The 17,563-nt window shown below is 51.6% G+C and overlaps 1 protein-coding gene across 3 annotated transcripts in view; it reads left to right on the top strand.

Moving 5' to 3' along the window:
* Nucleotides 1-17,341, top strand: part of LOC107976168 (general transcription factor II-I repeat domain-containing protein 1) — a 32,561-nt gene extending 15,220 nt beyond the window's left edge. For all 3 annotated transcript variants that reach the window (XM_054655846.2, XM_016958846.3, XM_016958845.3), the window contains one exon: nucleotides 16,882-17,341. In XM_054655846.2, coding sequence (XP_054511821.2) covers nucleotides 16,882-16,990 — 109 coding nt within the window. In that variant the 3' untranslated portion in view covers nucleotides 16,991-17,341. The remainder of the gene's footprint in view (nucleotides 1-16,881) is intronic.
* The last annotated feature ends 222 nt before the right edge of the window (nucleotides 17,342-17,563 follow it).

Genomic DNA, 17,563 nt, shown 5'->3' with positions numbered 1-17,563 from the left:
AACCCCCAATTCCTTAGAATATGGCCTTATTTGGAAACAGGGTCTTTGCAGATGTCATTTGTTAAGATGAGGTCGTGCTGGCATGGCGTGGGCCCCTAATCCAATGTGACTGGTGTCCTTATAAGAAGAGAAGAGGGGCCAGGCACGGTGGCTCACACCTGTAATCCCCGCACTTTGGGAGGCCAAGGAGGGTGAATCACTTGAGGTCAGCCTGGCCAACATAGCAAAACCCCATCTCTACTAAAAATACAAAAATTAGTGGGGCATGGTGGTGCATGCCTGTAATCCCAGCCACTTGGAAGGCTGAGGCAGGAGAATTGCTTGAACCCAGGAGGTGGAGGTTGCAGTAAGCCAAGATCGTGCCAATGCACTCCAGCCTGGGTGACAGTGACAGAGCAAGACTCTGTCTCAAAATTTAAAAAAAAGGAAACAGAGGGCTGGCATGGTGTGGTGTGGTGTGGTGGCTCACACCTGTAATTCCAGCACTTTGGGAGGCTGAGGTGGGAGGATCACTTGAGGCCAGGAGTTTGAGGCCAGCCTGGGCAACATAGCAAGACCCCATCTCTAAAAAATAGCCAAGTGCAGTGATGCACACCTGTAGTCCCAGCTATTCACGAGGCTGACGTGGGAGGATTGCTTGAGCCCAGGAGGTCAAGGCTGCAGTGAGCTATGATTGTATCACTGCACTCTAGCCTGGGCAACAGAGTACGATGCTTTGAAAAAAATAAAAATAAAAATAAAAAAGAGAGAGAGAGAGAAGAGACAGAGACAGCGACAGTGACACAACACCCAGGGAGAAGATGGCCATGTGATAATACAGGCAGAGATGCAGTGATGCTTTTGCAAGCCAAGCCACAGCAAAGACTGCCAGCAAACACCAGAAGCTCTGGGAAAGGCCTGGAAAAGATCCTCCCTCACAGCCCTCAATAGGAAGCAACCCTGCTGGCACCTGGATTTCAGACTTCCAGGCTCTGGAGCTGTGCGACAGTAAATTTCTGTTGTTTAAGCTGCTCCGTTCATGGTACATTGTTCTGCCAGCCCCAGCACACGAATACACTTTGTACAGTGAAATATTGCACAGTGAGAAGTCCCTCCTAATAAGGATCAGAATACACAAGAAGTATTCCTTGTGAAATTAGAATTCAAATATGCGGCTAGGCGCATTGGCTCACGCCTGTAATCCCAACACTTTGGGAGGCCAAGGCGGGCGGATCACCTGAGATCAGGATATCGAGACCAGCCCGGCCAACATGGCGAAACCCCGGCTCTACTAAAAATACAAAAATTAGCCAGGTGTGGTGGTGGGCACCTGTAGTCCCAGCTACTCGGGAGGCTGAGACACGAGAATTACTTGAACCCGGTAGGCGGAGGTTGCAGTGAGCCAAGATCGTGCCGCTGCTCTCCAGCCTGAGTGACAGAGCAAGACTCCATCTCAAAAAAAAAAAAGCCGGGCATGGTGGCACACGCCTGTAATCCCAGCTATTTGGGTGGCTGAGACAGGGGAATTGCTTAAACCCAGGAAGTGGAGGTTGCAGTGAGCCAAGATCATGACACTGCACTCCAGCCTGGGCGACAGAGCAAGACTCTGTCTCAAATAATAATAACAATAAATAAATAAATATTTTTTAAAAATTTAAAAATAAAAAGCATGTCATCAAGTCAACCCCTCACTCTAACACGGCTCCCGGACTTGTGTGTGGGTCTCGGCATTTAATGCAGCAACCCCTTATGATTACCCTGGTTTTTGTTTGTCTGTTTGTTTGTTTTCTAGAGACAGGGTCTCAATCTGTTGACCAGGCTGGAGTGCAGTGGTACAATCATAGCTCACTGCAGCCTCGAACTCTTGGCCTCAAGTGGTCCTCTCACCTCAGCCTCCCAAGTAGCTGGGACTACAGCCACACACCACCACACCTGGCTAATTTTTAAAAAAATGTCTTGTAGAGACAGGGTCTCACTATGTTACTCAGGCTGGTCTTGAACTCCTAGGCTCAAGCGATCCTCCTGCTTCGGCATCCCAAAGTGCTGGGATCACAGGCATGAGCCACCATGCGTGGCCATTTAAGGATTTTGAGATGGGAAGGTTCTCCTACAAATCCCAGTGGGCCCAATGTAATCATAAAGGTTCTCCTAAAAGTGGGCAGGAGGGTCAGAATCAGAGAAGGAGATGTGACCCCGGATGCAGGCCAGAGAGAGAGAGAGAGAGACAGAGAGAGAGAGATTTGAGGATGCTGCAGTGCTAGCTCTGAAGATGGAGGAGGGAACCATGAGCTGAGGGATGCAGCCAGCCTCTAGGAGCTGGAAAAGGGAAGGAAAAGAGCTCTCTGCGACAGCCTCCAGAAGGAACACAGCCCACGGACACCTTGGTATTTATTTTATTTTATTTTTTATTTATTTTGAGACAGACTCTCACTCTGTCACCCAGGCTGGAGTGCAGTCGTGCGATCTCAACTTACTGCAACCTCCGCCTCCCGGGTTCAAGCAATTCTTCTGCCTCAGCCTCCTGAGTAGCTGGGATTACAGGCGTGCGCCACCACGCCCAGCTAATTTTTTATTTTTAGTAGAGACAGGGTTTCACCATGTTGGTCAGGCTGGTTTCGAACCCCTGACCTCGTGATCCGCCCACCTTGGCCTCCCAAAGTGCTGGGATTACAGGCATGAGCCACTGTGCCTGGGCTGCCCACTATTTTTATTTTATTTATTTTTATTTTTTATTTCTTTTTTTTGAGACGGAGTCTCACTCTGTCGCCCAGGCTGGAGTGCAGTGGTGTGATCTCGGCTCACTGCAACCTCCACCTCCCGGGTTCACGCCATTCTTCTGCCTCAGCCTCCCGAGTAACTGGGACTACAGGCGCCCGCCACCATGCCCAGCTAATTTTTTTGTATTTTTAGTAGAGACGGGGTTTCATCGTGTTAGCCAGGATGGTCTCGATCTCCTGACCTCATGATCGGCCCATCTTGGCCTCCCAAAGTGCTGGGATTACAGGCGTAAGCCACTGCGCCCAGCCCTGCCCACTATTTTTATATTTTATTTTATTTTATTTTTGAAATAAGGTCTTGCTCTGCCTCCCAGGCTAGAGTGCAGGGGTGCAATCATAGCTCACTGCAGCCTGGACCTCCTAGGCTCAAGCAATCCTCCCACCTCAGCCTCCCAAGCAGCTGGGATTGCAGGCATGTGCCACCATACCCAGCTAAACATTTTATTTTTTTGTCAAGATACGGCTTTGCTATGTTCCCCAGGCTGGTTTTAAACTCCTAGGCTCAAGCAGTCCTCCTGCCTTGGCCTCCCAAAGTGTTGGGATTTCAAGTGTGAGCCACGATGCCCAACCTTCTGCCCACTTTAGAGCCATTTCACTCCCCCTAGCTGGCCTCTTTGTCCCAAAAACCCCTGCGTGTGCTTTGTGTCTCTCCCAGGCCCAGCAGGGACAGCTCTGGCAGGAAGCCATGGTAATCCCCTTTCCGATTCTCGGACCCCTCCCCACCTTCCTGGAAGCCCCAGGCCGGCCTGGTACCTCTAAGGAGAAGCCACACGCATGCCACCCTGTCCCTCTGACTGGAGCCTGCCATTACTGTTTGGAGCCCCCTCCTCCCTAAGCCACCAGATCCACCTCAAGCCCCACCTTGCTGCCTAAAAATAACACCTCCGCGTCCTGCTGGCTCCCCAATCCCTCCCCGCCCCGGGCTCCTTCTGGTTTGTATTCTCCCAGCCGGCTGTGAGCTGTGAGCCGGCGCCAGTGTGCCAGGCCGACCGCAGGCCCGGAATTAGGTTAACTCCGCTGCAGCCCTGGAGGGAGGTCGCCTGTTTGGGGCCGTGGTTGCGGGTACTGAAAATGCTCCCACCACGGGCTGGGGCCTGATTCTGTGTTGGGGGAAGGCAGTGACATGTGCATGGGTGTGTATGTGTCGGGGGCTGGGTACGGTAAGCTTTGACAGTGGTGACTGATGGCAGATATACCCCAGGCTGGGCTGAGCTCGGCTAAAATGTCTGGCTCAGGAAAGAGGGGCGCAGTGGGACCCTCCCAGCTCCTGCTGCAAACCCTAGAGCAAACCCTGGAAATGTCTGCACGCAGAGCATCTTGTCGCCTGGAATCTTCCATCTGCCATCTCACAGAGTCCCAGGAGGCCTCTGAGGGAGGCTGTTCACCCCACATTACACATGGAGAGGCAGAGAGGCGCTGCCCTGAAACCGCCTTTGCAAAAATTACCACAGTGAGAAAATTATGACAGTAAAGGAGATCTGATCTAACCAACCCCCATCTTGCCTTTTTTATTTTTATTTTTTTTTTAAGACAGGGTCTCATTCTGTTGCCTGGGCTGCAGTGCAGTGGCACAATTATGGCTCACTGCAGCCTTGACCTCCTGGGCTCAAGTGATCCTCCCACCTCAGCCTCCCGAGTAGCTGGGAACACAGGTATGTGCCACCATGCCCAGCTGAGTTTTGTAGAGGTGGGGTCTCGCTATGTTGCCCAGGCTGGTCAAAAACTCCTGGGCTCAAGCAATTCGCCCGCCTCAGCCTCCCAAACTACTGGAATTACAGGCATAAGCCACTGCGCCTGGCCAGGTTTTTGCATTTCTGACGACTGATTGCTTCATCCAGACCCACCAACTGGCCATGTGTCCCCACCCAGATGTGCACTTCCTGGCCCCCCAAACTATCCTCAAAAAACCCTGGCCTCCAAATTTTGGGGGAGATTGATTTGAGTAGTAATTCCATCTCCTACGTGGGGTGGCCAGCCTCATGTCAATTACACTCTTTCTTTTTTTTTTAAGATGGAGTTTCACTGTTGTTGCCTGGGCTGGAATACAATGGCACGATTTTGGCTCACTGCAACCTCCACCTCCCGGGTTCAAGCCATTCTTCTGCCTCAGCCTCCTGAGTAGCTGGAATTACAGGCACCCACCACCATGCCTGGCTAATTTTTGTTTTGTTTTGTTTTAGTAGAAATGGGGTTTCGCCATGTTGGCCAGGCTGGTCTTGAACTCCTGACCTCAGGCGATCCGCCCGCCTAGGCCTCCCGAAGTGCTGGGATTACAGCTGTGGGCCACCGCGTCTGGCCTACGCTCTTTCTTTATTGTAATGCTGTGGTCCCAGGGAATTGGTTTTGTCTGTGGAGTGGGCAGGAAGAACGCATTGGGCGACTACAGCCCCCAGCCAGGCATGGTCCCGGAGTGAGCCCAAGACAGCTATTGCTGTCTTTATGGGATGGGCACCCTGTGCCCTGCTGGGCATAGATGTGGGGTGGGGGAAATTAGCAAGCTCAGACTCAGAGTAGAAGACCTAGCCTGCAGTCACACAGCACGTTGACGGGTGGGTGGCACCTGAATCCTCTGAGCCCCAGCAGACCCTACCCCAAAGTGCTTCTCCTGGGTAAGGGAGTGGGGTCATTGACCTGGCTGTGGTCATCAGCCTGGCTGTGGGAGGGAGTGAGACTGTCTCAGGAGCTCTGGGCAGGGCCTGGTGCTGGGAGCCAAGCCAGGCATCTCCAAGGGGTGCCAATATGACTTAGACACGTTCATTTTGTGGATAATGAATAATTCACATATGCGAATATGGGTATCAGAAGTGCTAGAAACCAGTGCATTGAGCCTACCACATCCTGGGCGGCACTGCCTAGAACACAGCTTAGTACAAATATGAGTAGACTTAAAGAAAAGGATAAAGGAAATAGCCCTGCAGGAGGAGTGGAGCGAGAATGTGGACATAAAATATGAATTACAGGCCAGGCACGGTGGCTCACGCCTGTCATCCCAGCACTTTGAGGCAGAGGTGGGTGGATCATTTGAGGTCAGGAGTTTGAGACCAGACTGGCCAACGTGGTAAAACCCCGTCTCTACTAAAAATACAAAAATTGGCCAGGCGTGGTGATGGGCACCTGCAATTCCAGCTACTCGGGAGGCTAAGGCAGGAGGATCACTTGAACCCGGGAGGCAGAGGTTACAGTGAGCTGAGATCGCACCACTGCACTCCAGCCTGGGTGACAGAGGAAGACTCTGTCTCAAAACAAAAAACAAAAACAAAAAAAAAACAAAACATGAATTACAGCCAGGTGAGGTGCCTCACGCCTGTCATCCCAGCACTCTGGGAGGCCGAGGCAGAAGGATTGCTTGAGCTCAGGAGTCCAAGACCAGCCTGGGCAACATAGTGAGACCCCCGTCTCTACTAAAAAATAAAATAAAACAAAATAAAATAAAATAAAAATTAGCACACTTGTGGTCCCAGCTACCAGGGAGGCTGATGCAGGAGGATCGCTTGAGCCTAGGAGGTTGAGGCTGCAGTGAGCTATGATCGCACCACTGCACTCCAGCCTAAGCGACAGAGCGAGACCCTGTCTCTAAAAAAAAAAAAAAGTAAAAAAAGACTTCTGCTGCCTGGGCTTCTCTGGAGTCTGGGGCCCCTTGGACAACCAGGAAAGGCCTTGTGGAAGAGATGGGACCTCGGGCTAGGACCTCATGAAGGAAACTTCAGTCCATCTCCTCCTGTCTCTGGGTAGCTGGGGCTCCAAGTCAGTGTGGGTGTGCTTTTCCTTCGGACAGCCACCTCTGCAGGCTACATTTTCTACTCTCAGCCTCAGCTTGCTAACTTCCCCCACCCCACATCCAGGCCCAGGAGGCGCCTGGCACAGGATGGCCATCCCATAAAGACAATAGCTGCCCTGGGCTCACTCTAGGACTGTGCCTGGCTGGGGGTTGTAGCTGCCCGATGGGTTCTTCCTGCCCACTGCACAGATAAAACCAATTCCCTGAGACCACGGCATTGTAATAAAGAAAGAGTGAAATTGACATGAGGCTAGCCATGCCACGTGGGAGACGGAATTATTACTCAAATCAATCTCCCCGAAAATTCGGAGGCCAGGGTGTTTTTTGAGGATAGTTTGGCGGGCCAGGGTCCAATGCATTGGCAGGTATATTAGGCATGGGTGCACAGGCATGGGTGCCCATGTGTTTTTGTTTTCGTTTTTGTTTTGAGACAGGGTCTCGCTCCGTCTCCCAGGCTGGAGTGTGGTGGTACAATCTCGGCTTACTGCAACCTCTGCCTCCTGGGTTGAAGCGATTCTCCTGCCTCAGCCTCCCGAGTAGCTGGGATTACAGGCATGTGCCACCACGCCCGGCTAATTTTTGTATTTTTAGTAGAGACGGGGTTTGCCCATGTTGGCCAGTCTAATTATAAGGGAGTGTGTGTGTTGTGCATGTTGGGAGCTGCGTGGGTGTGGGATGTGCCTGAAGTTTGATTCTCACGGGGTGAAAGAGGTGTGTAGATACAGCCAGTGCATGGAGCATATCATGGGGTGTGAGGGGGGCGTGTAGAAAAGCGTGGGGGATGCATGGCTGTGTGTGTGTGGCATGTATATATGATATACAATACATGGTAGATGTGTGTGAGTCTGGCATGTGGGTGTGGATGTGTGCAATACATTCAGGTGACTGAATCTGTTCTCCTGGCAGACAGATGCAGATGAAACTGGGTCACATTGTCCAAGGTAGCCTCAGCTGCTGTCTCTGCTGGCATCTTGCCCCCAGTCAGAACACGGGGACCCAGGTTCAGTGCTCCCAGCCTCCAAGGAGAGACAGCCCACTGCACAATCCTTGGGGGTGAGGGTCCCTGGGCCGGGCACCTGCCCAGTGGACCTGGACACAGGTCCCCAGTATGGGATGAAGGGACTATGATGAGTAGGTGATGGCCAAGGAAAGAGGCGGGGGGCCTGGCACAGTGGCTCACGCCTGTAATCTTAGCACTTTGGGAGGCCGAGGCAGGTGGATCACATAAGGTCAGGAGTTCGAGACCAGCCTGGCCAATATGGTGAAACCCTGTCTCCACTAAAAATACAAAAATTAGCCAGGCATGGTGGCAGGCACCTGTAATCCCAGCTACTCAGGAGGCTGAGGCAGGATAATCACTTGAACCCGGGAGGCGGAGGGAGGTTGCAGTGAGCTGAGATCGTACCATTGCACTCCAGCCTGGGCAACAGAGTGAGACTCCGTCTCTCAAAAAAAAAAGAAAAAAAGAAAAAAGAAAGAAAAGAAAAAAAAAGAGAGAGAGGAGCTGCACCTCAGGCCACCATTGTCCTCTGCCCTCTACCACTGCCCACATCATCACCCCATTCTCTCCTCATCCTAACCTTCCCTCTATTGGGCTGGGCAATTTTTTTTGTTGTTGTTGAGACAGAGTTTCACTCTGTCATCCAGGCTAGAGTGCACTGGCGCGATCTCGGCTCACTGCAGCCTCTGCCTCCTGGGTTCTAGTGATTCTCCTACCTCAGCCTCCTGGGTAGCTGGGACTACAGGCATGCGCCACCACACCTGGCTAATTTTTTGTATTTTTAATAGAGATGGGGTTTCACCATGTTGGCCAGGCTAGTCTCAAACTCTTGACCTCAGGTGATCCACCCGCCTCGGCCTCCCAAAGTGCTAGGATTACGGGCGTGAGACACCACACCCAGCTACTGGACATTTTAAAAAACTTTTATTGCAGAAAGTATAGAAATCTGGCTGGGCATGGTGGCCCATGTCTGTAATACCAGCAATTTGGGAGGCTGAAGCAGGAGGATCATTTGAGGTCAGGAGTTCAAGATCGGCCTGGGCAACATGGCAGGACCTCATTTCTACAAAAACAAAACAAAACAAAACAAAAAAACTTAAAAAATGAACCGGGCATGGTGGTGTGCACCTGTAGTCCCAGCTACCCAGGAGGCTGAGGCAGGAGGATCACTTGAGCCCAGGAGTTTGATGCTGCAGTGAACTATTATGGTGCCACTGCACTCCAGCCTGGGCGACAGAGCAAGACTTTGTCTCTAAAAGAAAAGAAAGTATAGAAATTGTACACACAGAGCCCAGTGCATTTTCACAAATTGAACATATCCATGCATCCAGCACCCAGCTCAAGAAACAGAACATTCTCAACCTTCCTTGTGCCCCCTCTGGTCAGCATCTCCTGCAAATAACTACTCTCTTGACTTTAGACACCACAGAGGAGTTTTGTCAGCCATCATGTTTAACTGCAACACCTGAATCCCTCCCCTAAGTCAACAGAGACATTAGCTCCTTTCTGCATCATGAGAGGTGAAGAGAAAGCTGGGAGGGGATGCTGTCTGTCCTTACCGCTGACAGGAAAAGGATGAAGGTCCTGCCTGGTCCCGGTCACAGATGCCTGTCATGGATCTCCAAGTCCCTGCCTGGGAGATTATTATTATTATTATTATTATTTATTTGAGATGAAGTCTGGCTCTGTTGCCAGGCTAGAGTGCAATGGCGTGATCTCGGCTCACTGCAACCTCCGCCTCCTGGGTTCAAGTGATTCTCTTGCCTCAGCCTCCTGAGTAGCTGGGATTACAGGTGCCTACCACCATGCCTGGCTAATTTTTGTATTTTTAGTGGAGACAGGGTTTCACCACGTTGGCCAGGCTGGTCTCGAACTCCTGACCTTAATGTGATCCACCTGCCTCGGCCTCCCAAAGTGCTAAGATTACAGGCATGAGCCACTGTGCCCAGCCAGATTTCTGGGCTAAGTTCCTTGGCTCAAGCCTACAGGGGACCTCTGCCTAAACATAGCTTGATGACAAATAATTTGCTTGTGCTAGTGTGTTCAGGCAATGCTGCTGTAACAGTTAAACTCCAGCATTTCAGGAGCTTCTCACTACTTACTATTTCTCATTCTCTGGTAGTCCTAAGGTTTTGTTTTTGTTTTTTGTTTTAATTTTTTACTTAATTTTAGAGAAATAGAGGCAGAGTCTTACTATGTTGCCGAGGCTGGTCTCGAACTCCTGGCCTCAAGCAAGCCTCCTGCCTCAGCCTCCCAAAGTGACAATCCTAAGTTGATGTTTGTGGTCAGCAGGCAGCTCTCCTCCATGTGGTGATTCAGGGACCCAGGCTCCTTCTATCTTGTGGCTCCCCACCCAACCCAGGGCCTTGGAATCCTGGGCATTCTGCCAGCAGCCAATGCAATGGGGAAGGAGAGAGCAGAGAGGGCACATCTACTTTCTAGGGACTATTCCAGGAAGTGGTCACATCTGCTTGCATTCCATGGGTGAGAATTAGTCACATGGTCCATCTCCATACCAACAAGGAATGCTGGGAGATGTAGTCCCCAGATTGGCATTCTTGTCTCGCTGACAACTCTCCTTTCCGGAAGGGAAGCATGAACACTTGGTGGTCACAGTGGGGGTCGTGGGGAGAGAGAACACAGTGAGCATGAAGTCTCTGTCCCTGCCTCAGCCTTGCCTGGAAAGCAGAGTTCACTGACTCAATACCTCATTCACTTATTCATTGGAATGCATCCTCATTCATTCATTCATTTGCAAAATCATTCATGAATTTATTCATTCATTCGTTTTTTTCCCCCAGGTCTCATGCACACACTCATCTGTGCACATGCATTCATACACACAGCTGCACCTCCTGTAAGACCTATTCAAGGCCTAGGGGCCTGGGCAGGGTAGCTGGGCCAGCCAGGGTCACACACCCACCATGTGGACAGTTCAGGGGGTTTCAGACTCTAGAGTCCCAAGAGGTCCAAGGGAAGAGGGGAACATGCTGAGGAGTCGGGAAATTGACAACCTGGTTCTGAGAGGGCTGTCCCTCCAGCACGGCCTGCCGTCAAGGGCCTGGGTAGGTTCCGGGATCAGGAAGGGGGAAGAGCTGTGTGCCCTGCTCAGGGCAGGGGCCTGGGCCGCAGACCCAAGGAAGAGAGATGAGATGGGGCACAACCCCAAGGCCACTGGCCCAGGGGCAGGCCTGGCTTTGGGTCAGACAAATCCTGGCTCAAATCATTGCCCAGGATGCTTATGGACTGAATGGCGGTGGCCAAGCTCTGAACCGCCCTGATCCTCAGTGTTCTCATCTGTAAGATGGGACGCTGGTCCTTTGCTCACGGTCTCATTGTGGGATTAGAGGTAATCAGCAGGAAGTACAATCACTGGAATACAGCAGTTTCCATTTTTAAATTTTATTTTTATTATTTATTTATTTATTTTTGAGACAGGGTCTCATTTTTAGCCCAGGCTGGAGTGCAGTGGCCTGATTCAGCTCACTGCAAACTCCGCCTCCCAGGTTCAAGTGATTCTCTTGCCTCAGCCTCCTGAGTAGCTGGGATTACAGGCACCACCACGCCCAGCTAATTTTTGTAATTTCGGTAGAGACGGGGTTTCGCCATGTTGGCCAGGCTGGTCTCCAACTCCTGGCCTCAAATGATCGGCCCGCCTCGACCTCCCAAAGTGCTGGGATTACAGGCATAAGCCACCGCACCCAGTCTTATTTATTTATTTTTAGAGACAGGGTCTTACTCTGTCACCCTGGCTGGAGTGCAGTTATGCAATCATAGCTCACAGCAACCTCGAACTGCTGGCCTCAAGGGATCCTCCTGCCCCAGCCTTCCAAGTAGCTTGAAGGTGTGTGCACTGCACTCAGCTAATTTTTATTTTTTTTAGTAGAGACAGGGTCTCACTATGTCGCCTAGGCTGGTCTTGAACTCCTTGGCTCAAGTGATCCTCCCACCTTAGCCTCCCAAAGTGCTGGAATTACATGTGTGAGCCACCGTGCTCAGCCAGATTACTGCAGTTTTCAAAGATGTGCGTCACTGTCACTCCTGGGCTCAGGCTGAGAGCAGACCTGGATCTGCAGGAGACTTGATTTGAAGCTCCTCCAAGTGGGTGAGGCATAGGCTACTGCTGAGAGCCATCCCTTCCCAGACTAGGATGACCTCAGGCTGGGATGGGGGCTGGACCATTAGGACTGTGTAACACCTTGGTGGTGAGAGGGGGTCCTAGGACCGGGGGGCACATGTGAAGCTCTAGGCAGAAGCAGCAGAGGCCACAGCCTCAAAGTGTAGCCCCCTCCCCTTCTACATCACATCCCCAGATCTCAACAAAAGCTTTCTTCCTTCACATCCCCACGTCCCAAGAATGCGCAGCTTTTAAAAGACCCTAATGAGGGCAATGCTTACCCCAGAGCAATGGCCCCTGATGGTGGATTTACGAGCAACGGCGAGGAGAGTAGAAGGCTGGGAGGGAGGAGGGGCGAGCAGGGGAGGCTGCTGCCTCTGCTCATTTTTTATTAAAGATCTGCTTCAAGGTCAGCCCTGCCACAAGGGACTCCTCAATTTCCCAGGCTCTGCAGACAGAGAGGGAGATGTGCTGGGGGAGGGGAGGGAGATGGAGAGAAAGAGATCTGGATGGGCTAGGCAGAGGGGCACAAAGAGAAGAGAAGGAGGCTGCATGGTCCACAGGGGTCCCCCAGTATGATCCAGCAAAGTGCTGGACATGGGGGAGTGCATCAGGGAGGTGCCGGAGGGAGTGAGGAGAGAAAAAGGAGGCCGATAGCATGGGAATGTTGATGGATTGGGCCAGCAGAAAAGAGTGGGTATTTAAGGTATTGGGACAGCAGAGCGACCAGGTTTTGTTTTTTGTTTTGTTTTGTTTGAGACGGGGCCTCACTCTGTTGCCCAGGCTGGAGTGCAGTGATGTGATCTCAGCTCACTACAGCCTCAACCTCCTGGGCTCAAGTGATCCTCCCAGCTCAGCCTCCCAAGTAGCTGGGACCACAGGTGCCTGCCATCATGCTTGGCTAACTTTTTTTTTTCTTTTCTTTTCTTTTTTTTTTGAGACAGTCTTGCTCTGTCACCCAGGCTGGAGTGCAGTGGCGCTATCTAGGCTCACTGCAACCTCCGCCTCCTGGGTTCAAGCGATTCTCCTGCCTCAGCCTCCTGAATAGTTGGGATTACAGGTGCCTGCCACCGGCTAATTTTTGTATTTTTAGTAGAGATGGGGTTTCACCATGTTGGTCAGGCTGGTCTCGAACTCCTGACCTTGTGATCCACCCGCCTTGGCCTCCCAAAGTGCTGGGATTACAGGTGTGAGCCACCGTGCCCGGCCTTAATTTTTGTATTTTTTGTAGAGATGGGGTTTTGCCATGTTTCCCAGGCTGGTCTTGAACTCCTGGTTTCAAGCATTCCTCCTGCCTTGGCCTCCCAAAGTGCTGGGATTATAGGCGTGAGACCCCATATCCAGCCAAGGTTTTGTCATTCTCCAGATAAAAGGCACCACATGCATCATCAAATCCCTCTAGGCTATAACCATGAAATTTCTTTCTTTCTTTTTTTTTTTTTTTTTTGAGATCAAGTCCCCCTCTGTCTCCTAGGCTGGAGTGCAGTGGCGCGATCTCAGCTCACTGCAACCTCCGCCTCCCAGATTCAAGTGATTCTCCTACCTCAGCCTCCCAAGTAGCTGGGATTACAGGCACATGCCACCAGACCCAGCTACATTTTGTATTTTTAGTAGAGACAGGGTTTCATCATGTTGGCCAGGCTGGTCTCGAACTCTTGACCTCAGGTGATCCACCAGCCACAGCCTCCCAAAGTGCTGTGAGCACAGGCGTGAGCCACCATGCCCAACCGAGAAGATTTCTAACAATAGAACTCATAGCAACCCTCAGAGACAAGTGTTATTAGCCCCATTTTACAGATGAAGAAACTGAGGCTCCAGGAGACTTTCCCAAGTCCACATGGCTACAAAGCAGCAAATCTGGCTCAGGTCCTGGGTCTGATTCCAGATCCCACTCATCCCATGGAGTCAGCCACATCCTCCCCACCTTTTGTGCCTGGCTTGAGACTCTCCCTCCAGTAATACCTCCCAGCTAAACGGGGTTTCACCATGTTGGCCAGGCTACCACAATTTTAAATAAAGAAAGAGGGGAAACTAGTGCTGGACAGGGAGACACTGTTTTATTTATTTTATTTTTTATTTTCAGAGACAAAGTTTCAGTTTGTCGCCCAGGCTGGAGTGCAGTGGCATGATCACAGCTCACTGCAGCCTCAACCTCCTGGATCAAGCGATCCTCCTGCCTCTGCCTCTGAGTAGCTTGGACTACAGCTGTACACCACCAAGCCCAGCTCATTTTTATTTTTATTTTTTTAAAGAAACGGATACTCACTATGTTGTCCAGGCTGGTGAGACACTGTTTTATATGCAGATGTCTTTAAAAGGTTCATTGACCAAGTGCCATCTGAGCAGAGATTGCCTGTTCAGAGGGAGAGTGACTGGGGAGGGGGAGGACACAGGGCAGGGGTCTGGTATCAAGGCCTGGCCCAGGCAGACATTCTGAGGCTGCAGAAATGGGGACAGGGCTGGGCGCGGTGGCTCACGCCTGTAATCCCAGCACTTTGGGAGGCCGAGGCGGGCAGATCACCTGAGGTCAGGAGTTCGAGATCAGCCTGGCCAACATAGTGAAACCCCATCTCTACTAAAAATGCAAAAATTAAAAAATTAAAAAATTAAAAATTAGCTGGGCGTGGTGGTGGGTACCTGTAGTCCCAGCTACTCAGGAGGCTGAGGCAGGAGAATCGCTTGAACACGGGAAGAAGAGGATGCAGTGAGCTAAAATCATGCCACAGCACTCCAGTCTAGGAGAAAGAGTGAAACTCCATCTCAAAAAAAAAAAAAAAAAAAAAAAAGAAGTGGGGACAGTCCCAGGAGATGGAAGGTCTAAAGGGCGAAGGGAGGAACTGGAGAATCCCACAGACTCACAGGTCTCTGACTTAGAGACCGGACTTGGGGCAGGGAAGTTTCTTGGGTCAGGGATCTAGAATGAAACAGACATCCCTGTACAAAGGTCCCATTGACGAGAGCTTGATGAAGGGACCCTGCACACAGGTGCAGATGAGGATATGAGAATGAACCAACAAGACATAGAGAAGCGGCCGAGGACTTAAATTACTGGGAAGCCGTTACCACTCCTAGGCTGTAGGGAGGAGGCTGAAAGCCAGAACTTGGCCAGAAGAACAGGAGGTGGAGAAGAGGGGCAGGAGAGGAACTCAGTAGGGGAATAAATCCCTAACTTATCTCTCCTCCCCTTCTCCTGGATCTGGCTTCTCCTGGTGATGCCTCCCCTTAGATGAACCCAACTGGACGCCAAGAGCGAGGGAGCCTGGGTAATCGGCCCACAGAGGCCAGCCTCCCTCCAAGGCCTAGAGCAGGGCAGAGCCGGAGCCAGAGGATCACACGGAGAAAAGCCAGCACAGATGGCGGTGCCATTTTTTGAAACAAGTCGCACAAGGGGAGGAGCGCGTTTTGGGGAAATTAGCAGGCTGGGTGGGGAAACCAAGGCAGAGTCTATCCCTATGAGCCAGGAGAAGGGAGCGCGAAGGGAGAGGGGGGAATATTGGGATGGAGAGGTGGCCTGGGATTCCGAGACTGGTAGAATGCAGAGTTCCAGGCAGCTGGAGAAGTTTGCTTGCAGCCAGCATTTTTTTTTTTTTTTCTGAGATAGAGTTTCACGCCGTCAACCAGGCTGAAGTGCAGTGGCGCGATGTCAGCTCACTGCAACCTCCGCCTCCCTGGTTCAAGCAATCCTCCCACCTCAGCCTCCCAAGTAGCTGGGACTACAGGAGCCCGCCACCACATCCAGCTAATTTTTGTATGTTTAGTAGAGACAGGGTTTCACCATGTTGGCCAGGCTGGTCTCAAACTTCTGGCCTCAAGTAATCTGCCTGCTTCGACCTCCCAAAGTGCTGGGATTACAGGTGTGAGCCACTGCCTCTGGTTGCAGTCAGCTTTTATAGGCCCAAATCCCCTTCTCCCCTGAAGCTGCTCCCATCGCGAAACCAGGGAGGCAGGTACTGCAGAGACAGACCAGGGGAGGGCAAGAGAAGGTGTGCCCAGCTGGGGCAGTGTTCCCAGGTGCTAATTCCGGAGTTGAGGCCAGGGTCGGTCAGGAACCAAAGCAATGTGGTGAAGTTTCATAAAGCCAACTTTGGCTGGGCACGGTGGCTCACGCCTGTAACCCCAGCACTTTGGGAGGCCACGGTGGGCGGATCACCTGAGGCCAGGAGTTTGAGACCAGCCCGGCCAACATGGTAAAACCCCATCTCTACTAAAAATACAAAAATTAGCTGGGCGTGGTGACATGCGCCTGTAGTCCCAGCTACTCGGGAGGCTAAGTTAGGAGAATTGCTTGAACCCGGGAGGTAGAGGTTGCAGTGAGCTGAGATCGTGCCACTGTATTCCAGCCTGGGCAACAGAGCGATGCTCCATCTCAAAAAAAAAAAAAAAAAAAAAAAAAAAGGCCAGGTTCATTTAAGGCATGCATTTCACTCTGAGATGATGCCGCGTCTCCACACCTCCTGTAAGTTTCCTCCACTCCTCTCCACACACCCAGCCATGGTTCTTCAGTCAAGGAAAGGCCTGCAGCCGCCAGCCCCAACCCCCCACTCCCAGGGCCTTCTCCCAGACCTTGATCTGCCTGGGAAGTCCCAGCCAGGCACAGAGTGGGCAGCTCCTCTCAGGAAGAAGGAGCAACCAAGCTGACTGGTGCTAGGCCAGCCCAAAGTCTCAGCAAATGAAATATTCATGCAGCCAGAAGGCAGGAGATCAGCAGAGGACTTGCCCCCTGGGGCTGTGGAGCTGCAGTACTGGTGGCAGCAGCTGTAGCCCACCCCTCTCCCTCACCGTCGATCTTTGTTCTGCAAATAGTGCAAGGGCCTGCAGTTCAAGGATCTTAAACACACACACACACTCCAAAGATTCTGGTAGGTAAGGAAACCTGGGCAAAGGAAGAGGGGAGGGGAAGAGTGAAACCGCCTTTGCAAAAATTATAAGAGAGGGCCGGGCGTGGTGGCTCATGCCTGTAATCCCAAGACTTTGGGAGGCAGAGGCAGGTGGATCACCTGAGGTCAGGAGTTCGAAACCAGCCTGGCCAACATGGTGAAACTCCTGTCTCTACTAAAGAAAAAAAAAAAAAAAAAAAAAGAATGAGGGCCGTAGAGACAGGGTTTTGCCATGTTGGCCAGGCTGGTCTCGAACTTCTGAACTCAGGTGATCTGTCCACCTCAGCCTCCCAAAGTGCTGGGATTACAGGCGTGAGCTACCGCACCTGACCAGGCTTTTGCATTCCTGTCAGATTATTCCACTCAGACCAGCGACTCCTCTGTGGCCCTATCCAGAAGTGGACTCAATGCAAGAGGACCATTTTCCACATCCACAGGAATGCATCCCCAACCAAAGTTTGAGACCAGCCTGACCAACATGGAGAAACCCCGTCCCTACTAAGAATGCAAAATTAGCCGGGTGTGGTGGCACATGCTTGTAATCCCAGTTATCGGGAGGCTGAGGCAGGAGAATCGCTTGAACCTGGGAGGTGGAGGTTGCAGTGAGCTGAGATCGCACCATTGTACTCCAGCCTGCGCAAGAATGAAACTCCATCTCAAAAAAAAAAAGGAATGCATCCCCAACCAATCAGCAGCTCCCATTCCCTAGTCACGTCCCCCATCGACCCACCAAACTATCCTTGAAAAACTTTAGCCTCTGAATTTTTGGAGAGGCTGATTTGAGTAATAATAAAACTCTGGTCTCCCGTTTAATCGGCTCTACGTGCATTAAACTCCTTGCATATTGCAATTCCCCTGTCTTGATAAATTGGCTCTATCTGGGCAGCAGGCAAGGAGAATCCATGGGACAGTTACAGGAGGGCACACACAGACACAGACCCCAGAAAGACATGAATCCAAAAACAGATGCACAGGCCAGGTGCAGTGGCTCACACCTGTAATCACAGCACTTTGAGAGGCTGAGGCGGGTGGATC

The sequence above is a fragment of the Pan troglodytes genome, chromosome 6 (genome assembly GCF_028858775.2).
Source record: "Pan troglodytes isolate AG18354 chromosome 6, NHGRI_mPanTro3-v2.0_pri, whole genome shotgun sequence".
Classification (NCBI taxonomy): domain Eukaryota; kingdom Metazoa; phylum Chordata; class Mammalia; order Primates; family Hominidae; genus Pan; species Pan troglodytes.
The sequence above is the reverse complement of the archived record's forward strand: the minus strand, read 5'-3'. Positions and strand labels throughout refer to the sequence as shown.